This window comes from Mustelus asterias, chromosome 13, assembly GCF_964213995.1.
Source record: "Mustelus asterias chromosome 13, sMusAst1.hap1.1, whole genome shotgun sequence".
NCBI lineage: Eukaryota > Metazoa > Chordata > Chondrichthyes > Carcharhiniformes > Triakidae > Mustelus > Mustelus asterias.
Genome location: NC_135813.1, coordinates 87585115 through 87610502, shown reverse-complemented (window position 1 = coordinate 87610502; position 25388 = coordinate 87585115). Strand labels below are relative to the sequence as shown.

Genomic DNA, 25388 nt, shown 5'->3' with positions numbered 1-25388 from the left:
CAGAGTGAGGTATCTAAATGGATACAAAATTGGCTTCTTGACAGAGGGTTGTTTTTCAAACTGGAGGCCTGTGACTAGTGATGTGCCTCAGGGATCAGTGCTGGGCCCACTGTTATTTGTCATTTTATATTAATGATTTGGATGAGAATATAGGAGGCATGGTTAGTAAGTTTGCAGATGACACCAAGATTGGTGGCATAGTGGACAGTGAAGAAAGTTATCTCCAATTGCAATGGGATCTTGATCAATTGGGCCAGTGAGCTGATGAATGGCAGATGGAGTTTAATTTAGACAAATGCGAGGTGATGCATTTTGGTAGATTGAACCAGGGCAGGACTTACTCAGTTAATGGTAGGGCGTTGGGGAAAGTTACAGAACAAAGAGATCTCGGGGTACATGTTCACAGCTCCTTGAAAGTGGAGTCACAGTTGGACAGAGTGAAGAAGGCATTCGGCATGCTTGGTTTCATCGGTCAGAACATTGAATACAGGAGTTGGGACGCCTTGTTTAAGCTGGACAAGACGTTGGTAAGGCCACACTTGGAATAGTGTGTGCAATTCTGGTCACCCTATTATAGAAAGGATATTATTAAACTAGAAAGAGTGCAGAAAAGATTTACTAGGATGCTACCGGGACTTGATGGATTGAGTTATAAGGAGAGGCTGAATAGACTGGGACTTTTTTCTCTGGAGTGTAGGAGGCTGAGGGGTGATCTTATAGAGGTCTATAAAATAATGAAGGGCATAGACAAGGTAGATAGTCAATATCTTTTCCCAAAGGTAGGGAAGTCTAAAACTAGAGGGCATAGGTTTAAGTTGAGAGATACAAAAGTGTCCAGAGGGGCAATTTTTTCAGAGGGTGGTGAGTGTCTGGAACAAGCTGCCAGAGGTAGCAGTAGCGGCGGGTACAATTTTGTCTTTTAAAAAGCATTTAGATAGTTACATGGGTAAGATGGGAATAGAGGGATATGGGCCAAATGCAGGCAATTGGGATTAGTTTAGGGGTTTTTAAAAAAAAGGGCAGCATGGACAAGTTGGGCTGAAGGGCCTGTTTCCATGCTGTAAACCTTTATGACTCTGACTCGAATGAGGGAGAGAGAGAAACCAAGCAAACTACCTTTGCGGTTGAAATGGTTCTGAGCTGACAAATGTGAAGTCTGAGCCAAAGTCAAACCGTCAGAAAAAACTCAGTAAACCAATGTCTGACCCAGGAAGATATGTAGTACTCAAGGCTGCTGATTGGTTAATCAGCACAAGTCATGACTTAATCCTGAAAGGCGAGATGTGTGGGGCTTGGAATTCCTTGAACTCTGCTCCCAATCACTGGTGTAACAGGGGGACAGGGTCCTGGATAGACAAGTGATAGGAAGGCAACCAGTGCTTTCTGTTGTTCAAATGCAGTTTAAGCTGCTCAACTCCAGCAGTACATGGGAAATCTAGATTTTATACTGCTTATGTTTCTATTACTTTGGATAAGTGCAGGTGGGAGGCAAGAGACTAAATTCCATATTGGGCAAACCGAAACAAAACTTGTTTGGATATCCCAGTAGATTAGCTCACATGTTGAAACATGGCATAATAATAGGTTTCTGCACATCAGGCACCAGGCTGCCAAAAATTAAAACTGAAGCAGAACCATGGTATTCTACTGCAGATAAATCCTGCAAGTGAATGTGATGCTTAACTTCACTTGAAGCCAAATATAGATATTGCCCCTCCAAGCTCCATGTATAAAGTCGCTGATTTTCATTATGTGAATAGTCTACATGAATTTACTTTAAATCATTCATCTATCTCATGGTAATAAAGAGGATGAGTCTACACAGGATTAAACAATGGCAAGCTAAGCTATTTGTCATAATTGTCCTGGACATCTACTTTTCAACAATTTGAGGGGGGCGAAATATTTTTTAGAACTCTATTTCTTTTGCCAATAATGATTTAAAGCATGTTGATAAATCATTTCTTTTTCATTTTAAATTAAAATATTATCCAACTCAATTTATACTTTGCCATAAATTAAAATTTTCATGTACAATGTATTAAAATAAAAAGAATTTCCATAGCATTTTAGTTAGAAATCACTGCATAGACGCCGGTGATTCGGGGGGGGGGGGAGATGGGACAGACTGAAACCAGGTTGCATTGCTGTTCTTGTGGATAACAGACAATAAATGCACTTCTTCTATGGTGTTTGGTGACTTCATAAATAATGTCTCTCCCTGAATAGGCCTCTGGACTTTTTTTAATACATCAAGGGACTGCCAAGCATTACTCTGTCTGTTTGGCATCCATATTCCAAGAATATGTTAGCTCAATTTCTAACAGACAAGTGGAACTCTGCCATTGTTGTGGAATTTACCTTCTTGCTGGTAGGAGTCAATCAATCTTGTCCATATATCTCTGGCCCTGTACCCAAATCTGGTCATTCAAGGCTGTTGGCCCAACACAGCAGAGAGAGAGTACCTGCATTGTTGGAGCTGTTCTTGGTAAGCAATACTAAACCAGAGGATCAGCTTGCTTTTTCAAGGCAACAGTAAAATGACATGACACGATTTGAAGAGAATGACAAATGTTTTTTTCAGTGTTGTGGCCAATAATTGTGAGCAAAAACAAATCAACTAGTCAACGGTGCATTTTTCCTCCTCAACATGTCACTCTGCATAAAAGAATTCCATTGCATTCACATCACATGACAAGGATAAACTAAGACGCCACTTCCTCAGCACCAGGCGAACTCCACATTCTTCTTCATGCATTACCCCAGAATACAGAATCTCCTTGATAAGCAGGTTGTAGCAATGTTGTTCTGTCCCAAATGGTTCACTGCAGAGAACATTTAAGCAGAATCATTCCTTCTTTCTACATCTCTCCCATTTTCTCATCCCATTCAGAATCTTGCTCTAAATCCTGATTGCAAATCAGTGTTATAACTTTCAGTAATCATCTGCATAAAGGAATAAGGCAGTGCAGTTTTAAATAACTTGCCAGAATTCTCAAACAGTCCGAAGTGCTGCAGAAACAATGCATATACTGCAGTTACTGATATGCTAGTGAATTTGATAGCCACTTTGAATGCCAAGTCCTAACCCAATGGAGAGATAAATGACTATTTCATTTGTTTCATTGATTGATAGAGGAATATTGACCAAGACACCCTGGGAAAAGATGGTACTCCGAAAACTGCAGCATTCCCTCAGAACTGATGTGAAGAGTTTCTCCAGATTACTTTAAGAACTGGGGTGTGGCTTGTATCCAGAGGGGAAACATACTAACTTATGCAACCTAAAACAGCACTGCCAATTTGTTACATTTTCTGTCAATCCAGTCAGAATCTCATTGACATGTGCCTTACTGGGCTAGATTCTCTTGCACTCACTAATTTTAGCCAAAAGAATATCAAATAGGGAATTAAAAATAGCTTATTTAATAGATATAGAAATTGACTTCTTGGTAGCATTTTCTGCACTGATAGACACAGTTACATTTCAGTGTTGCATGGATTTCACATGGCCAATCTCTGTTGTAGTATCCACTAAATTAATAACCAGACTGCTGCTTTACCAAAACTAAAACCCCATGACCAAATTCTACGCTACTTTAAGATCATTACTCATTTTTAATCCTAGGTGAGATTTTGCACGTAAATAAAAGGTTCAACAGGTGCACGTCAAATAAAAACATCTCATCCTCAAAATTTTCATCACAAACATGCACAGTACCATTCTCTTAATCCAGTACTGCTACGCAGTTTGAGAGCCATTGCTTCACAGCACAAAGAGAGGCCCCTTTGGCCCATCATGTCTGCATCAAGCACCTATTTATTCTAATCCCATTTTCCAGCACAAGGTCTGTACACTTGTATGCAGAAATGCCAACAGACAGGTGGTCAATCACAGCAGTTATTCTTTTAAATCAGTAGCAGTCTTAAGAAAATGCGGACAACTGGAACAACATTTATAGAAAATGGAAATTAAGGGCTGGAAACAGCTATGAAACCTGGCCCTCGCATGTAATGTGAACTTCTTTGTAAATGTCGTAACTCTATTCAACCTGCCTCAAGCGATTAAAAAGTACAGCGTTTGGCATCAAAAACGCTCACGGTGATCATCAATACCTTCATAGCATGAGCCTACAAATTCAGACAAAACATTGACATTTATTTCCTCGACCCTTTAAACAACATTGAGAAGCAACCCAAAAAAGTTCCTGACAACAAATCCAGAACATAATTAAATTTGCCATGAGACCATCAAGTTGTTGATATACTCAAGTACCTGACCCAATACTGCTTTAGAAAGTAGCTGCTAAGTCAGAAATCAACAGAATCAGAAGCAATGCACCAATATAGAGGAAAACACTGAACATTTTAAATGCAAAGCACTTCTCTCCCTTTTCATCTCCTCGCCCTCAATTTAATCAATTCCACAGGCATTCTCTCCCTATGTGGTCAGGGAAATGACACTTCAGATCTCAGCCTTACGAAGACACAGCTTTTCAGATCTGCCAGCTGGCAAAGAGCCATGCAGAAAGCAGATCCGTAGCATTAACAATAAACTGTATCCTTCCCTGCCTCGAAGGAGGACATTTAAACTTCACCACCAGCTGGGTACCACTAAGCATTTCGTTGGCACTGAATTTAAAGAAACTGACCAATTGGGATTGGCACTCCAGACCAAAACAACATGCTGGTAGCTTGCAATTCCAGACAGCCATCTGGTGACAGACAAGTTCAGTTTATTGAATGCACTGATTCGTGATATCCAATTCTGAAAAATAATTTCCAAACTGTACTCACCTGTAATTAGTTCTCTAACTTCCATGTCATTGGTCTTCCTTAGCAATCGGACCAGGGCAGGAATTCCATCACAATTCTTGATTGCCACTTTGCTATCATGATCTTTACCATACGAGATATTTCTCAGAGCACCACAGGCTCTACGATGAACATCTGGTTTCGGATGATCCAGCAGTCCAACCAAAATAGGTATACCCTTCAGCTGCCTTACTTCCTTTTTAATTTTGTCATTCTCGTAGCACAGATGCTGCAGGTACGCAGCAGCATTTGATTTAACTGGGTCAAGGTGATGACTGAGCATTGCAATAACCTCTGGAAGATCAGGGTCCCGCCACCTAGGATCTTTCCGGATACTGTCTATAGATGGTGAGCGTCTTCCAAGCCGGTCCAGGCTGGCCATGCTCCCCCTTTCTGGCTGAGCCAATGGTGCATTGTACACGCCTGTCAGATACGGAATACGATCTTCAATGATCTCTGCTTCAATAGGATCTTCATAACCTCTGAAATATAAACAGAGTTCAGGTCAGATTATGCAAGTAAAAGACAGCCATTCTACCACCCCTTATGCACAGTTGTTAACTTTCGTTCTGCAATTTAGTTTGCAATAATCATCAAATCAAGATGTTACTCAAGAGGACAAACAAGACTTTTAAATGGGTTAAAACAACATAGAAACATCAAAAGTTGAAAACTGGATTAAAGACAGGTCAGTCAACTGGAGTAGAACAACCGAATAGGTTACCAACTATTGGTTGACCTAATACTAAAGCCTAGAAGGAGTAAAAAAATTAAGTGTTTTCTCTTTGCGGTGGGCCTAGATTAAACAATTCTGTCTCTCCAACCAGTGCCTTTAGACAGTAGGTGATAGAAAAATAATGCAACACTGATTATGTCTTGTGCACAGTTGCTGAAGATAGCTGGTGCAGAAAAAGATAGATGTCGTCTTGGATGCTTGACATTAATTTACGTCAAATCTCACACAATTGAATTTTTATTTATATGAACGAAGTATTGTGTGGATGCTGGAGATTGGAAATAAGAACAGAAAATGCTCAGCAGGTCTGGCAACATCTATTTCTTTCTTGACTGATGCTGCCAAACCTGAGACAGTATCTGGAAAGATCCCAGGTGGTGGGACCCTGATCTTCTAGAGGTTATCGCAATGCTCAGTTCATCACCTTGACCCAGTTGAATCAAAGGCTGCTGCATACCTGCAGCATCTGTGCTATGAGAATGACAACAAAAAAAGACAGCTGAAGGATACAACTATTTTGGTTGGATTGCTAGATCACCCGAAACCAGATGTTCATTGTAGACCTGTTTTTAATCCCGTTTTCAACTTTTGCTGTTTCCATGTTTTCATTATGTGATAGAACTTCTTACAAAAGTACTGATATGCACTTGCATGAGAATAACATTTGGCTCACAAACTTTAAAAAACCACAGTAAAGGCGCATTGTAAATGACTGCGTACTTTTTGGCTCTACATATCCCTTATTTTCATACCTTATTCACTTACCCCATTCAACACGTTCAAGAAAATTAAGCCTATACAGAATTGGGTAATTTTAGACAAAAATAATTACAACTTGGGTCTATATTAAATTGAAAAAAATCTAACATTCTTGCCAAATGCATATTCAGCAACATGTCCAGTTTCAGATTACGCTTCCAAGGGCACATGTAGTTGTACAATTAATAATCAAGACCAAAAACAGGTCAACTGCACACTCAAAACTGCTGACACATTATCAAATTGAACAAAAAGATTCTGATTTGCCAAAAACGTTAATTAAATTGTAACATGAATCTACTTGGCTAGCAGCCGAATTGAGGGAATTAACTTCAAGTCAGGGTTACTGAAATACTCAAGAGCCAGAACTTCCTCAGAGGTGTGCCCATTCCACTCTCTCAACCTCACCAGAAGTTCAGCTGTTGGAGCAGATTCAAGGACATACCAGCTCCAAGTTAGGACATCCCAGGTCCAAGTTGTCAAATTCAATTCCATTGATGGGGGAAAAATAGCTTCCTTCTCCTTCCTGGATTTGCACTTCCACCCACCCTTTTATACACAATGGAATAGCTTTCCCCCCCCCCACTTTTACAACCTTGGTGTCATAACGAACAACAATTAATAAAAAAATCAGCTTGTGCTTTCCACATCTGCTCAGCAATTAATTAGAAATAGCTAGCACAGATTTGAAGAGGGAGGATAGCACACAACAAACCGCAGAAGTGTTCAATGCAGGAGATACAAGTGTTGCTTACATGAACTTTAGGAATGCGTTTGATAAATATGGGTAGAAGAGTAAGGGTGAGAAATTCGAGATTATTTAAAAGACAAAACGGTGTACGAGTAAAAGGCAATTTTCCAGAATCGTTAGAAGAGGTTAGTGAAGTCACACAGCGTTCCTTATACTGTGCCCAATGATTTGGATGGAGGCACAGAAGGTCTGATGTTGAAATAAGCAGATGAAGAATAACCTTTCCTCTGAGCTACAAGGGTGGCAGCAATAAGGAATTTGTCCAGGGAACAAACTGGCCACACAGTAAAGGGAAATTCACTTACTGGATTATATTTACAACTTTAGAAGACAAAAAGAAATTCACAGAATCCCTACAGTGCAGGAGGCCATTTGGCCCATCGAGTCTGCACTGACAACAATCCCACCTCGGCCCTATCCCCGTAACTCCAGTAATTCCTTTAACCTACGCAGCCCGGGACACTAACGGGCAATTTAGCATGCCCAATGCACCTTACCCTCACATCGTTGGACTGTGGGAGGAAACCAGAGCACTCAGAGGAAACCCACGCAGACACGGGGAGAATGTGCAAACTTCACACAGTCACCCATGTCAGGAATCGAACCCATGTCCCTGGAGCTGTGAGGCAACAGTGCTAACCACTGTGCCGCAACCAGATATTGCTAAAATGAAATAAAAAGTTGTAGATGGAATTGAATTAAGCATAAAATGATATAATTATTTTGTTTTACCTAAATAAAAGTTGAATGGAAGCAGTATCAGTGCTGTTGAAACGGAGTGGTTTGGGGTACAGGTTCATGTTGTAAACAGCAGGTTTATAAAGCTGTAAACAAAAAGCTTTTTCCATGTTTTATCACAAGGTAGAGAAAATAAAAGCCAAGAAGCAACAATAAGGATCTCAAATGATCCTAGTGCAGGTGCTAAATTAACTACTTTTAACATTTCATAAGCATTAGCAGCTCAACAGCCAAGATATTGGGGGATGAGGTTGGGGAAAGAGGGGGTAACGACAACTGGTGGAGGTACTTACACATCAAACAATATTATTGGAATTATTGAAAGCCTGTTAAGCTTTGGAACTGTGCGGTGACATTCCATACAAAGAAAAACATGCTGGAAAACTGAAAGATGAAAGGAGAAAAGGCTGGAAACACTCGTACCAGGCAACTGCTGAATTTTACTAGCATTTTCTGTTTGAATTTCAGTTTCTCTTCTCCACTCCCCATAGATGCTGCCTGACAAACTGATTCATGGTTGTCTACCATTTGATAGCATGAGCTGGAAAATTTAGTGTCAATTAAAGCAAAAGGTAATCCATCAAGTGTCGAAGCTAAATGTTAAGGAACGATTGGCAGCAGTAGATGGAAGCCTCCAAACAGGTATTTTTAGACTTGAAAAGCTTAAGCCAATAATGGGGGAAAGAAAATGAATACAAGATGAATTACAAAATCTGGGAAGGTGCTTAATACCACAGCATTCATCAAGTACTGACAACTTTAAAACCACAAGCTTTGCTCCAGATTTTAAACCCATCTGGATCTGCCAACAATTACTGCTTCTCGTCAGGATAACAAATAAGTAAATGTCTTTTTCTGCAGCAGATGTTGCAGAAACTAAGTATTGGGGAGTGAAAAATTGACAGCCTATTTCAGCATTAGTGAAGTTAAAGGGTGTTGGGCCACCTTCGAATGTGGAAGTAGAAAGAAGCTTCATCTGAAAAAAAAGAGTATATGTAAAGATTTGCATTAAAACAATATAGGAAATATTCTTCAAATTGAAGCTTGTGCTAACCAAATTTGTCAGATGAAAAATGTTGTGAAGCAGAATTTAGATATGCAATGACTGTGCTAAATCTTCCTGTTTTTAAAGCAGCAGATTATCATAACATCCCTTCTGTGATTGATCCACCCAAATAAGACATCCTTAAATGCAGGCTTAAGAGCACTTCAGAAAATTTGTCACAGAAGATTAATCAGAAGCAATATTTCCTTTGAAATAACAAAGTTTTTAAAAATGTTTATCTACAGTGATGCTTTGAAAAAGTCTAAAGTAAATCCAAGTCACTTAGAAAGCAACTGATCTAAGGAAACATGGAATATTTTACTCATTTCGGATTTGATGACTTTTTCTTCAATCTTCGTACTGCTCTCCTGTACTAGTGGCAGAACAGGTGACAGGTAGTGTGGTCCAAACTATGAAGGCAAAAACTTGAATTTATAAAGCGCATTCCACAACCTCAAAAACATCCCAAAACACTTCCGTCCCTGATGTAATGTGGGGAAGCGTGGCAGCTAATTCATGAACAACTGTTCCCTTTTAAAATAATAGTGATAAAGTCTCCTTCTCTTTAAACAGTTCTTATGGAATCTCATATCCACCTGTCTCTATTTAATGTCTGTCTCTATTTAATGTTTCATTCAAAAGACTATCTCTGAAATTCCTTCACTCCCTCATCACTACAAAGAAGCATCAGTCTAGATTGTGTTCATGTTCTGGACAGGGCTTGAATCCATGACTTTCTGATTCAGCAGCAAGTGTGTTACCTACCCAGTGTCAAGCCTGACAATTAGCAAAGAGGGATTGCAAGACATAATCCCTGACAAGCACCTGTCCTCTGCTCGCTGTCTCCACACAACTGAGATTATCATCTCATGGGGAGAACACAACTGTGTGCGCTCTTCGCAAATATGTATTAAAACTAATAGTAGGTCAAAAGGTTCAAATGGTATTGCAGCTGTAGTCAGCACTGTAGGGATAGTGTCAACTTGCCAACTGATTATAATGGCGAACAATGAAATGCAACAATTCCCAACTGAACAAGGAATGAGCATCAGTTACAAAACCTCCAGCACATCCAATACACGTTTTTTTGATCCAATATCCTCACAGCCACTCCCTTACTGGACTTCTCTCCCTTTTACAATCATACCTCTGATGCTTTTAACATTAACCCTTCCCCTCAAGCCCCCAACCCTGATTATCTGAAATTTGTCCTTCCTTCACTCTCATCTCAACTCATGAGCCCACAACTCATTCCTCAAATATCTTCTCCTTCCCCATCTCAGCTTTTCTTCCACCTTTTTCTTTACTCCCATTTTCTGCTCTCTGTTCCGAACCACTTGTGGACCTAGAACACCAATTGGTCTCAGCTGCCCATATTCAATGCCACAGGAGATTAATCACCATTTAGATTAAATTACTTCAGATACATGAGCAAACATGTGGACAGTTCAGTCCCGTTCCATATAAAAACTGAATTCATGTTACCTTTCAGACAGTCATGTCAAAGATTCTTTTTAATTACTAGAAAATTTAGTTAGAGGTTATTTGGAGGCACATAAATAAACCTTCCAGTTTTGGGGGAAGGGAAGGAATGGAGGGGGAAGAGATAATTGTTCAATTTGTACATTTTCTTCTATCCATCAAGTTAATTTGAAGTTTCTGGCAATCCTAAATTTCCAGCATACAAATACAGACTACTTAATTCAAAATCCATTAATCTAAATTATTGGATAATTGAAACCATTAAGTTTGAAATTACCACTTTGCCTTCTTAATTAAACGGCTTATTTCAAATTATTGGATAATTCAAGGTTTTGTATCACTCAAGCTAGAAAAAAAAATGCTGAAACATCCCAATCCCAGTCCAGCCAAATGACTAAAAAAAAAGCAGCAAACACTACAGTGAACCGTTACAACAGCAAGTTTCTTTTTACATTTAATACTATCAACATACAAAGCATTATGACAGTTCTATGCTGAAAGTATGCATCCATTTAAGTGTCTAATATTAGCTTCAAGGTGTTAAATTTGAAAAAGGAATAATGGCAAAGCTAACTTGACTCCCATGTGACTTTAGCATACGAACTAATTATAATCGCATGCTGTAGTTACTGTATTTGAGACAGCTTTACTTGGGGAGGGAAAAATCAATACTTTATCAAAATTAGGATGACAGATTGACTTCTTATTGTGCAAATGGCAATGAATTGGAATGCAACTTTGCAAATACTTGGTACTAATAATAGGACAACGTATTTGATCCCTTCTGAAATAATCACTTGGAAACAGTATAAAACTGACAAAAGGTAGAAAGAGAAGTGAAAGCAGAGGATAGATTGAGTAGCCAAGGGCAAGCAGCACTATAATGGTCAAAATGTTGTTGATATGTTGTAAATCACACTTGGGCTAACAACAAAGTATTGAAGCATGCATGGTGAAAGATAGCAGCAACCGTACTGGAGTTAAATTCTTACCTCCTTGGTCTCCTTCCATTAGCCCTTGTCGGTGCCCTTCGACCCACAGTGGAATAATCTGGTTCTGGTTCTGGCTCTCCATCCAGTTCATATCCATCATCATCAGGTCCGAGACTTCTATGGTCATCTTCAAGCCCATAAGGTTCTGGCTGGAAGCGCTCTGGTTGAGATCGGCTTAGGTCAACACTGCCATCTGGCTGCACTTGGGGCTGGGCAACAGCATACTTGTTTCTGTTCAGCAGTGTGTAACTGTCATCTGGTCTGTAGTTGTCACGTGGCATGTAAGCATAACGGGGGCGGTAGTGAACTCCTCGCGACAAGCTCCCATAGTTATCAGATACATCTGCAAACCCATCCTGGCCAGTGTACGAACGGTACATTTCATGGCGATTCTCGTACGAATCTGGATAGTTGTTGTAGGCTCTGGTCAAAGTAGAATTTGCCTGTGGCGTGATATAACGATCTCCATTTTTCATATATCTTCTGTCAATGGAATCTGTACAACTGCCTGCAGGAGATGACCCCTCTGCAGGCAATCCATCTGGCCCAAGTGGCACCTGCCGAACCGTTCGGGTTGTAACTGTTTTAACCACTTTAGTAACCTGCAAACACAAATTTAAAATGTTCACAGCAATAGAGTAACATTAATCTCACTCCAAACATAACACACTGTCAAAAGGGAACCAGATTTAGGGATATCTTCATAATGCAAAGGACTGGGAGTACTATAGGGCAATGTGGTATTTAAACAACTATCTACATATTTAAATACAGGCTATTTGCAAATGCTTTACATTCCCTTACAGTACAAGGATTCATGTAAAACCTACCTTCCCGTTGTAAAAATGTAACCAACTGAGAATACATAAAATGCAATCTAAATGCTGTAAATGTGCACTTGAACCAGGCAGAAATTATAGATATGCAGTAAATACATTGAATTATGTAGATTTTTGAGAGTGTGATTCAAGGCGGTCTTGTAATCAAAAGAAAATTTTCATTTTATAACATGGATTAGATCAAGGCTTAAACTTAAAGCTTAAACTAAATATTCAAACAGCTAAAAATAAAACTGGTTTATAGTGAACTGGGATAATCAACAGAATAGTTGGATAATATTTGGGATCTAAACAAGCTTTTACCTTGATGTTTTTCTTTCGGGTCAAATTTGTTTCCTTTACTTCCTGCACTCAAGATACAAACAGCTTGATGAGCATTTACAGCATTCCTTTCCAACTTGTCCTAATTCGTCTACAAGCCCCAACAGTGTGAGTGGCTGTTAAACTGCACCAGCTATTACAACTTTGTCATCACTTTGTGGTCACACTCACTTCCAGCAAGATGGATAGGGAATAGGTGTAGAAACCTCAGGCATTTTTTTCCTCCCCAACCTGAGACTAATTGCAGAAGAGAAAAACTCAGCACAAACTGAGAATTAAACCTGGTGACCCTTGGTCATTCCAGCTCAGCTATTTAGTGCCTTAAGAAGCTAGGTTCCTGGGGTTGTTGCAGCAGTGCCAATTGTTCCAAATATATATATAAATGCAATTATAACTAATCTATAAACATTTCATCTCCAATGTTTCCAACTAAATAACCCATGGGAGTTCGCTACATTAAGGGAAAAAAAACCACACTGGCTCTTGTGACTACCAAATACTGCGGAAGACAAAGATCATCCACTTCCTATTGCTGGTCATACATCACTCCAATTTCAGTGGCGACATGGACAGAACCATAACTCTGTCATGTTATCCATTACAGCAGGGAAGTAAATTCATCATGTTCACTACAAAGAGTAGCACTGTTCACATGCAGAAGGAAAACTGAACAGCATGCTATCTGCTCAAACATTAAATATTCAAAGTGTTCAATTTAGGAGCCAGACCAACCCGACTCCAGAGATGTCATACACTTAGTAAATAATTCCTTTCACACATACATTAAAAATGCACTTGATTTCGACTTGCAAAAACTAGTAATGACTTGGAAAGTCAAAATTTTAGCTTAGAGGCATCAGATCCTACTGCTTTCAAAATTTCAACCCAACAATATTGAAACTGTTCATCCAACATTCAATCTCAACTTACTTTTGTTCAGAGGGTGACAATCATGGCATTTATTGGCAGGCAGTTAATTTGTTAAAGTCATAATGAAATAATTAAGACAAAACTTTATTGCTTAAATAAAGAACAAAAACTATCGGGTCAACCATGACAATAACTGGCCATGTATGATTTATGGTTCTCTCCCCCTCCCCCCCACACTTCTCTGCATTGAATGTAGACCAGCCTAGTACCTGCTCACTCTACTAACCTGTTGTCTAACTCAACACACTAGCTGCTCACTTCACTAACTTACCATCAAACCTGATACATTAGTTGCTTACTACACTAGCCAATCATCTAACCAGGTTCATTAGCTCCTCACACCTCTAATCTGCCATCTAACCCACTCAACCCAACTAACTAATACTCTACCTGGTCACTGCACTAACCTGTGGTCTGACCCAGTACACGCTCATTCTGGTAACCTGTGGTATAAGCTGATGCACCAGTTCCTCATTCCACTAACTCTAACAGGTCTAACCTGTCTCAGTACCAGTCGTTTGAGGGTTAACTCAAGTTGCATGTTACGGAACCGACGAGGGAACGAGCTATTTTGGATCTGGTATTGTGTAACGAGGTAGGTAGAATTAAGGATCTTATTGTGAAGGACCCTCTTGGGTCTAGTGACCACAATATGGTCGAATTTCTGATTCAGATGGAAGAGGAGAAAGTTTGGTCCCAAACCAGTGTCCTCTGTTTGAACAGAGGGAAATATGATAGGATGAGGGATGAATTGGCTAAGGTAGACTGGGAGAGCAGGCTGGCAGGTAGGATAGCTGAGGAACAGTGGAGGATTTTTGAGATCCTTTTCAGTTCTCAGCAAAAATATATTCCAGCAAAAAACAAGGATTGTAAGAAAAGGGAGAACCAGCCGTGGATAACGAAGGAAATAAAGGAGAGTATTAAAATAAAAACAGCTGCGTACAGAGTGGCCAAAAATAGTGGAGAAACAAGTGATTGGGAAAAATTTAAGAAACAACAAAGAGAGACTAAGAAAGCGATAAAGAAAGGAAGGATAGTCTATGAAGCTCGGCTAGCAATTAATATAAAAAATGATAGTAAAAGTTTTTATAAATATATAAAAAGGAATAGAGTGGCTAGAGTGAATGTTGGACCCTTGGAGGACGAGAGGGGGGAGTTAATAGTGGGAAATGAGGATATGGCTGAGTCTTTAAATAAGTTTTTTGTGTCGGTCTTCACGGTGGAGGACACAAATAGTTTGCCAAATATTAACGATAGAGGGTTGGCAGCAGGAGAAATACTTAATACAATTAATGTTACCAGAGAGGCAGTGCTGGGTAGACTAATGGGACTGAAGGTGGATAAGGCCCCGGGTCCGGATGGAATGCATCCCAGGGTATTGAAAGAAATGTCAGAGGTAATAGTGGATGCGTTAGTGATTATTTATCAAAACTCGTTGCATTCTGGGGTAGTGCCGGTTGATTGGAAAACGGCTAATGTTACGCCGCTGTTTAAAAAAGGAAGGAGACAAAAGGCGGGTAACTATAGGCCGGTCAGCTTAACGTCTGTAGTAGGGAAAATGCTGGAATCCATTATTAAAGAGGAGATAGCAGGGCATCTGGATAGAAATGGTTCGATCAATCAGACGCAGCATGGATTCATGAGGGGAAAGTCGTGCTTGACGAACATGTTGGATTTTTATGAAGATGTGACTAGGGCGGTTGATGGAGGAGAACCGGTGGATGCGGTGTTTTTGGATTTCCAAAAGGCGTTTGATAAGGTGCCCCATAAAAGGCTACTGAAGAAGATTAGGGCACACGGAGTTGGGGGTAGTGCGTTAAAGTGGATTGGGGACTGGCTATCCGACAGGAAGCAAAGAGTCGGAATAAATGGGTGTTTTTCCGGTTGGAGGAAGGTAACTAGTGGCGTGCCGCAGGGATCGGTACTCGGGCCGCAACTGTTTACCATTTATATAGATGATCTGGAGGAGGGGACGGAGTGTAGGGTAACGAAGTTTGCAGACGACACAAAGATAAGTGGAAAAGTGAATCGTGTGGAGGACGGAGAAGATCTGCAGAGAGATTTGGACAGGCTGAGTGAGTGGGCGAGGATATGGCAAATGGAGTATAACGTTGAGAAATGCGAGGTTATACACTTTGGAGGAAATAATAACAAATGGGATTACTATCTCAATGGAAACAAATTAAAACATGCTACCGTGCAAAGGGACCTGGGGGTCCTTGTGCATGAGACGCAAAAGCCCAGTCTGCAGGTACAACAGGTGATCAAGAAGGCAAATGGGATGTTGGCCTATATTGCGAAGGGGATAGAATATAAAAGCAGGGATGTCTTGATGCACCTGTACAGGGCATTGGTGAGGCCGCAGCTGGAATACTGTGTGCAGTATTGGTCCCCTTATATGAGGAAGGATATATTGGCATTGGAGGGAGTGCAGAGAAGGTTCACCAGGTTGATACCGGAGATGAGGGGTTTGGATTATGAGGAGAGGCTGAGGAGATTGGGTTTGTACTCGTTGGAGTTTAGAAGGATGAGGGGGGATCTTATGGAGACTTATAAGATAATGCGGGGGCTGGATAGGGTGGAGGCGGAGAGATTCTTTCCACTTAGTAAGGAAGTTAAAACTAGAGGACACAGCCTCAAAATAAAGGGGGGTCGGTTTAAGACAGAGTTGAGGAGGAACTTCTTCTCCCAGAGGGTGGTGAATCTCTGGAATTCTCTGCCCACTGAGGTGGTGGAGGCTACCTCGCTGAATATGTTTAAAGCGCGGATGGATGGATTCCTGATCTGTAAGGGAATTAAGGGTTATGGGGATCAGGCGGGTAAGTGGTACTGATCCACGTCAGATCAGCCATGATCTTATTGAATGGCGGGGCAGGCTCGAGGGGCTAGATGGCCTACTCCTGCTCCTATTTCTTATGTTCTTATGTTCTTATGTACCAACCAGAATTTCCTCAAAAGCTATTGGGCGGTGTGTGTGCAATAGTTTTTACAACTTTTGTTAGCAAGGAGTAGATCTGGGATTTCACAAGTAGGAGATTCTCACTTGATACAAGCTTATAAAAGCAATGCAATAAAATGAATAAGATGCTGAGCAAAGGTTCAGCTACTCATGTTTTTTTACTGACTAAAAGATTATTTTTCTAATTTCACAGCTGGATTATGATTCATGTTCTAAATAGTTCAGTGCTCTTAAAATAAAAAGTTAGTTAATAGGCACATCACAAAATCACCAGAGTTGGCTCATAAACAGCATTTTATGTTCATGTAAGCACCCACAGAGCTTGCAATAAATTAGTGCAAAATATAACTTTTTTCAGATGGGTCTCCAGCTATTAAATTATTCTCATCCCAAATCAAGGCACAGTTACCAGAATATGCAAGTGTTGACTTATGCTACACAGATTCAAACCATTACCAACTCATCATCAATTAATAGGGGGCAGCATGGTGGCACAGTGGTAGCACTGATGCCTCACAGCGCCAGGGACCCGAGTTTAATTCCAGCCTCGGGTCAGTCTGTGTGGAGTTTGCATGTTCTCCCCGTGTCTGCGTGGATTTCATCCAGATGCTCTGGTTTCCTCCCACACTCCAAAGATGTGGGGGTTAGGTGCATTGACCATGCTACATTGCCCCTCAGTGTCAGGCAGATTAGCAGGGAGATAGAGCTTGGGTGGGATTGTTGTCGATGCAGACTCAATGGGCTGAATGACCTCCTTCTGCGCTGTAGGGATTCTATAATTCTATATTCACGACTGATTCAAATCAGAATAATTGCCATTCTGAGCATGATATCACAATATTACAAGGGCTCTTTATCATGTGAACAGTACATCAAGAAAAAGAGAAACAGATTGGCTTTGGGATTCAATATTTCCAGACCATCATGCAACGAATTGCAGATCAAATAATGAAGCTTTATCCAAAAATGAATATTCCTCGGTTTAGAACAAGTAACAATTTTCTTAAAAGTAGTGCGAAGAGGAAAGAGTCCATTAAAAACAAATACACAGCTTTATGGACTGGTGCTATAATATGAGGGGGACATGTTATTCAGGATGCAGTTATATTTTAATTCTTGCAGCACTGCATCTTGTTCAGTCTTCACTTAGCTGTAACACGACTGACAGTATAAATTTGAGCCAGATCCTGGTTGAACGCCAACTCAGAACAAACCTAGTGCAGGGACACAATCACAATGCCACAGCTGGACATGGTACAAATGCAATTACCGTGAGTCTCTTGCTCACTATTAAATTGAAGTAGAGTGTGCTTGTGTGTGTTGATTGTATCTGCAAAGCATTCAACCTATTTCCATACATGCTCAGAGCTTTCCCCTGGACCACAAACAAGACCTGGATCTATGCAGTATAAATAAAAGTGTGTTTCTGGCTGTTAAAAGAAACTGCAGGTACCAGTGGGCAGGGAGACCTTGTTGACAGCTGAGGCATAATATTTCACAATGGGTATGTTAGCACAGAATTGTGCTGTTCCTGTAAAATCCTGAAGAAAAATAGTATAACTTGTAAGCATGTGACCTAGTACATTGCTCAAAGGATAAATTAAATGACTATTCTACATTTAGGCACATTCCTTTGTTTCTCTTATTAATTGAAGACTTATGCACAGAAAGTTTCAGTGAACAGAAGAGTCACAACTGCAGTATTTAGAGTCTGAGAACATAAACCCTAACTTCCTGGCTCCCAGTGTCAGATTTGGGGGGTACAAAAGATACGCTGGGGAAATCGCTCTCAGAAGTTTGCAGATAAGGGTTTATCTGGCAATTGTCCAGAACCACTAACTTTCCCTGGACTAATGCACTGGGAATAACAAAGCGATTTGAATCACTGGCTTTGGATGGTACTGCCAGTGTTGCGCTAATAGTTATTCTAACTTCAGCATAATTATTTTAAACATTCAGACTGAGCTCTGCACAGGACACCTCCAACACTCGACCTCTCCCCAGGGGATTCCCACACCCTTCAAAACCCTATCTCAGCCTATATTTGGGTAAGAAAGATCACCCATTTCAACTTCTCTAATACGTTTGCACCTCTACTTTCCCTACAAATCTGTTCCATTACATCCTCCTCACTAGCTGGTAGCCTATAGACTACAAATAATTGGAACATAGGAATTAGGAGCAGAAGTAGGGAATTCAGCCTTTCAAGCCTGCTCCGCCATTCAATTATATCATGGTTTATCTCTTCCTGGTCTCAAATCCACCTCCCTACCTGTTCCCCATATCCCCTTAACCCATTTTTTAATCGGCAGTATATCTATCTCCTTCTTGAAATCATTTAATGATTCAGACTCCACCATGGATATGGGGCAGCGAATTGCACAAATTCACCATCTTCTGCAAGAACTGCACCTGTTTTGTTGCTTAGCTTGAGCCAAATTGATTCTTTCCATGACCCTCTGGAATATCCACTTTCTCGAGCATTGCAATGCTCTTCTTAAATCAATCAATACTGAGAGGCCTGGATAGAGTGGACGTGGAGAGGATGTTTCCACTAGTAGGAAAAACTAAAACCAGAGGGCACTACCTCAGGCTAAAGGGACAATCCTTTAAAACAGAGATGAAGAGGAATTTCTTCAGCCAGAGTGTGGTGAATTTGTGTAACTCTTTGTCGCAGAAGGCTGTGGAGGCCAGGTCATTGACTGTCTTTAAGACAGAGATAGATAGGTTCTTAATTAATAAGGGGATCAGGGGTTATGGGAAAAAGGCAGGTGAATGGGGATGAGAAAAATATTGAATGGTGGTAATTCTGCTCCTACGTCTTGTGGTCTAATACCACTACATCATAGAATCCTACAGTGCAGAAGGAGGCCATTCGGCCCATTGAGTCTACACCAATCACAATCCCACCCAGGCAATATCCCCAAAACCCCATGCATTTACCCTAGCTAGCCCCCCCTAATACTAAGGGCCAATCCACCTAACCTGCACATCTTTGGACTGTGGAAGGAAACCAGGGCATCTGGGGGAAACCCACACAGACATGTGGAGAATGTGCAAACTCCACACAGACAGTGACCCAAGCCCGCATTCGAACCGGGGACCCTGGCGCTGTGAATCAGCAGTGTTAAGCACTGTGTCACCGTTCCATCATCTCCTCCCTGCCCCATCTCTCCTGAATATCTTGTACCCAAGAATGTTTACCACCTAGTTCTGCCCTTGCTTGGAGCCATGTCTCAGATTTGCCACTGTCAAAATTCCACATGACAATCTGCACCTGTAACTCACCAATTTTACTTACTATACTCTGTGCATTCACATAAATGCAGTACAACCCTGATTTAGATTTTATTACTTCCTTCCTTAATCCAACTCCACCTGTTAAGTTACAATCCTCTATTCCAGTGCTATCTGTATCTCCCAGTATTCTGTGCACCCTGGCATTGCCCTATATTTTCTCCTAGTTCCCACATCCCTGTCAAGTTAGTTCAAAGGCCCCCAAAGCACGAGCAAAACATTCTGTCCGGGCTCTGTTCTGGTGCAATCTGTCCATTTTACACAGGTGCCACCATAACCAGAGTTAATCCCAGTGTCCCAGCAATCTAAAGCCCTCCCTCCTGCACAATCTTTCCAGCCACATATTCATGTGCCTTAGCCTCCTATTTCTGCACTCACTTGCATATGGCACCGGGAGTAATCCAGAGACCACTAATTTTGAGGTCCTGTTTGCTAATTTCCTACCCAGCTCCCTAAATTCTGACTGCAGGGCCATATTCCCCCTTGCTAGCCAAGCACCCATTCCCATTCTGCCTCCATGCTCCTCGCCTGCAATGTGACCACCTTTCTGAACATGCTAGCCACATAACGTTCAGCCTTGTAGATGTGCCAGTGACTCCAGCTGCTGCTCATCTCCAAAACCTGGAGCTGAAGTTTCTGCACCTGGTAGCACTTCTTGTACATGTGGCTGTCTAGGACTAGGTCATCAAAACTGTCCAAGACTTATCATACTATAGAACATGAATTCCACACGACCAATCTGCCCTGCTCAACTTTAGTTCCCTTACCTTATTTTACTTAGGTTTATTTATATTAATTTACTGGCCCCAACATTCCTTAATCCTAATGCTTCTTTTCTCAAACCTAAGTAGCTACTTCCTTTAAAAAATAGGACGCTTTTCTAACTTACAACTATTTAAAGACACTCCCCAACAGCAGTTTCTTGCCAACCAGTGAACTTGTGGTTTTCCTGTGATGTCATTTATTTTTCCCAAACTCAGCTCCAAGGTGAGGTTTACATTCCGATGAATTTCTGCACAGTTGCTCCTGCTTCCAACTTAAAATAATTCCTACGTATGCACATCTCTTTCCCCCATGCACTGAATTCTCACATGAAACTAATTGTCTACCCATTGTCCCCTTCTCACTCCGGCACAGCTGCCTGTCCCCTCACGTGCCTCTTACTGATCCTATGGATAGAGAAACTTTTCACGTTTCTGACCTTTTGTCTTTGCAATGACCCAATCATCAAATGATTTTCCCAATGCGGAGACTCCAGATCGTGAACAAGGAACCAGTATATTAAGCTGAAAGTACCAGTAAACTGCAGTTTCAACTGGAAGGAGAATTTGGGGCCTGAAACATTGGTAAGAGAAGGGTGGCACAGTGGTTAGCGCCAGGAATCCAGATTCAATTCTGGCCTCGGGTGACTGCATGGAGTTTGCACATTCTCCCAGTGTCTGCATGGGTTTCCTCCCACACTCTAAAGGTGTGCAGGTTAGATGGATTGGCTATGCTAAATTTCCCCCTAGTGTCAGGGGATATTGGGAAAGGACCTGGGTGGGATTGTTGTTGATGCAGGCTCAATGGGCTGAACGGCCTCCTTCTGCACTGTTGGGATTCTATGATTCCATGAGAAGAGCTGAAAGGGGCGTTGAGTTTCCTGCAAAGGAGGTCACTGTGGAAAGGGTGTAGATGTTGGAAGAGTGGACCAGAATTTTATCTGCTGCAAGAGATCACTTTCCTGACATTGCAAGGTCAATAGATTTTGAGAAACAAATACAACTGGCGTTTTCACTCCAAACTCCCAGCAGTTCATTGTTCCAGTAATCACATTGGCAGCATGGCTCCAGACTTCTTATGGCAAAGCAAGGCTCTAAAACTTATCATTTATTACTTCCAGCACTAAGTGACACAAATTGGTCGCACGTTTCCTCTGTCATCACCCACATACTGAACAAGGGAAAGCAGAATCTTCATATCTAGATTTCAGATCAAATACTGCTAACTCTATATAACTGCAAGTTGTAAGTCAGAAGGCTACATTTGTAACACTGTGGAACACGCAATAGTGGTTTTTTTAGCAGGCTGAACTTTGCAGTTTCCAGGTATTTCTCAACATTGACTAACTGCTGTCAAAAATGCCTCCATAACAATGCTATTTCAAAACAGTGCAGGATTCAACTTTTTTACAAACTAAATTGAATTCATCTTTCAACTTAAAAAGTCACTTTCTACTCCATTGTGTCTCAAACAAATTAGGTTCAATCAGATAGAATAAAATGTCAGCTTACAAATGAATTGTTAGGTGCTAGTATAATTTGTTTCCTTAATATACATTCACCTTGGGATAGTCAGAGGAGGAAACATATGAAGCTTGCTTCTCAGTATGCTATAGAGTAGCATGATAAAAAGGAAAGTACCTGAGAAAGATACATGGACGGGCAGGCAGGCAGCTGAGTGAGAGTGCCACCCCCACCCAAAATTGGTGCCTCAAAGTTAAAAAAACCCCCATCTCTTACCTTAGTTTCAGTCCGTCTTATAGTTCCATCATCTGATGTCACCACAGATACATGGGAGGTGGGAGTGCCTGGGTCTTCTTCAACAGTAACAGTTTCTTCCACTAACTCTTGCGGCTCTTGCATTGTTGTTTTTGAAGTTTGATTACAGGGGCTTTGTTCCTGAAAATTGAGAATGACATGTTGCAAGCTGTGGTTAATTGCATAGCACATACTGAATATTATTTTCGCACTTTTACTTAGATGTTGATCAGTTTTTTTCTCATGTATACAAGTTCACAATGTAATTGAAAGGATATATTATACATTTCACTGCCACTTTTAGGAGGATCTCATTTCTCTCCCATGATTCAGACAGTGGGGTGGCGGTATTGTCACTTGATTAATAATTGAGACACCCAGGGTAATGCTCTGGAGGCCCAGGTTCAAAACCTTCCATGCCAGGTGATGAAACTCGAATTCAATAAAAATCTGGAATTAAAAGTCTAATGATGATCATAAAATCATTGTCAATTGTAGTAAAAACCTATCTGGTTTATTAATGTCCTTTAGGGAAGGAGTCTGTCTTCCTTGCCTAGCTTGGCCTACATGCATCTCCAGATCCTCAGCAATGCCCTCAGGGATGGGCAATAAATTTTGGCCCAGCTAGCGCTGTCAACATCTCATGAACAAATTCAAAAAATATTGAAGTGAAGCCTCACCACTGAATCAATTAGACATATTTCCCAATTAGTAATCTCTGCTTATGCTACTTAAACCTGGTGTTGTTAAAACTCTTACTATGCTACTTAAAAACAGCTACTGGTCCAATGGGGTAATTAGGGACATACATAATCACATTCTATATACAGTAATGCTGCAGCTATTCCATTATTGTTGCAGATAGTCTGTCTATTTCTCCTCTTGTTTACTGAACGTATTGTGCATCCACACATCTAACAACAAAGTTTGGTTTAGCGCAATCTGCAATGCTTTTTCGGAATAGGTCTGACAAACGTATTCTAATCATGACAAATTTATCTGGCAACTTTATCTTGCATTGTCCAACAGCACAGAACATTGTCCAAAATACACGAGAACACCAGTTAACTCTTCAGAAAAAGCAGCTAATTACACAGCCTGTGACATCCCATGATTGAAAAAGAAAACATAGTAAAATGCACCAAGGGCTTCACAGTTTATAGTACTTCTTGCAAGCAACTACTCTGCACATTTGGCTCACATTAGTAAATTTCTTCTACGTTGCTCGAATGGCAAATTAACAGTTCAAAACTTGCATGCAAATTGGTTGTTGCATTTATTGGCATATGTGATTATTATTCCAAAGTAATTAATTGATTGGAAGTAAATAACTTTGGTATGTCCTGATGTTCGATGACCGTAAACACTTATCTTCTTTACTTAGCACACTAAGAACGTTAGTTACTCTGAGATGCTCGATTGTTTTATGTGATTGACGCATAGACACTGGTAACTAAGTGGAGAGTGCTCAATCTCATTTCATCCAAGACTCTTGCATTCAATAGCGCACTTCAATCTTGACAGTGCCTGCAGCATTCAAACCCATAAGTGGAAGGACTGTATCCTAACTCAACTAAACCCCAAACATGCAAGTTAACAAAAGTTACTTATTTAGAATCCAATCACAATTCTGGCCAGCCCCAGCTTTCATGATATAAACAACTAATCTCACTTCCACATCCATGTTAAGTTTGTTTTTGTATAAAAGGATACTACACTTCAAACAATAGCATTTAATTCCTCCACAATCACACTTCCTGCTATAGACACTCCTGCACTGATTGTAAACAGTTGCAATTTTATACAGGATGAGACACAAGCAGCTCAGTTCACCCACAAAGGAAGCAATCACAGCAGTGAAATCTTCACAACGTCATCACAATCAAAAGGGAAGTGGGGTGAGAAAGAGAGAGAGAGAGACTCACATTAAACAGCATTACCAATGCTGAAACTTCTTATCCTGGCAGTTACCACTACTGATCAGAAACTTAACTGGACCAGCCATATAAATACTACAAGAGCAGGTCAAAGCCTAGGAATCTTGAGCTGAGTAACTCACCTCCTGATTCCCCAAAGCCTGTCCACCATCTACAGGGCATAAGTCAGGAGTGTGAAGGAACACTCTCCACTTCCCTGGACAAATGAGGATCCAACAATACTCAAGAAGTTTGACGACATTCAGGACAAAACAGTGTGCTGGATTGGCACCTCATCAACAAACATTCACTCCCTCCATCACCAACACACAGTAGCAGCAGTATGTACGATCTACAAGATGCACTCCAAGAGTTCACCATACCTGGAATTTCCCCTCCAAACCACTCACCATCCTACTTGGAAACATAACTCCATTCCTTCACTGGGTCAAGCCTGGAACTGCCTCCCCAACAGCACTGTGGGGGTACCTACATCACAAGCTGCAGCAGTTCAACAAAGCAGCTTACCAACACCTTTGAGGGTAATTGGAGATGGGCAATAAATGCTGGCCTCACCAGTGATGCCCACATCCCATGAATGAATTAAGAAAAAGCAAAATGCACCAAGGGCTTCACAGAAGCATGATCAAACAAAATTTCACATCAAGTCACTTAAGGGCAGGTGAATTAGGTTTTGATTACTGAAATAATGGAGGGCGATAGAAGTAGAGAAATTCAATGGGATGGAATTCCAGAGCTTAAGACCTTGGCAGCTGAGGGCATAACCACCAACCAAATGGTGGAACATTAAAACTCGAGGGTGCTCTGGGGGGTAAAATTAAAAGAGCGCTGCTATAACATTACAGCATGAGAAATACTCAAGTAGACAATCTTGCTCTTGCAGAGTATAAACAATTACAACCTTTTTGTAATTACCCAACTTCTGAATAAAGTTTATTTATTAGTCACAAGTAGTCTTACATTAACACTGTAATGAAGTTACTATGAAAATCCCCCAGTCGCCACACTACATAATAGCCACAAAAGTTGAATCACAAACATATTACTAGTGGAAAAACCAACGTTTCTCAATGCAGCCAGGACAGTTTGGTGCAAATCTCAATGCGCAATGATTCTGCTGCAAGGACTTGTACCATCAGGATTTGGCAAATATTGGATGTCACAACAATTAGTTCCAAGATGAACACAGCAACATCAAGTGCTGATCATCAAGCCTCAATCAAGACATTCAAATCTTGTAAGCAGTGCAAGGTAGAGCCATGAGTGAT

At 40.8% G+C, this 25388-nt stretch overlaps 1 protein-coding gene across 25 annotated transcripts in view; it reads right to left on the bottom strand.

Annotated features, from left to right (window-relative positions):
- The window catches only part of arvcfb (ARVCF delta catenin family member b), a 322152-nt gene that overhangs the window by 94219 nt on the left and 202545 nt on the right, over window positions 1-25388 (bottom strand). For all 25 annotated transcript variants that reach the window (XM_078227226.1, XM_078227206.1, XM_078227208.1 and 22 more), the window contains 3 exons: window positions 22166-22324; window positions 11319-11920; window positions 4798-5297 (listed from right to left, as the gene is read on the bottom strand). In XM_078227226.1, the coding sequence (XP_078083352.1) occupies window positions 4798-5297; window positions 11319-11920; window positions 22166-22288 (1225 nt within the window). In that variant the 5' untranslated portion in view covers window positions 22289-22324. The remainder of the gene's footprint in view (window positions 1-4797; window positions 5298-11318; window positions 11921-22165; window positions 22325-25388) is intronic.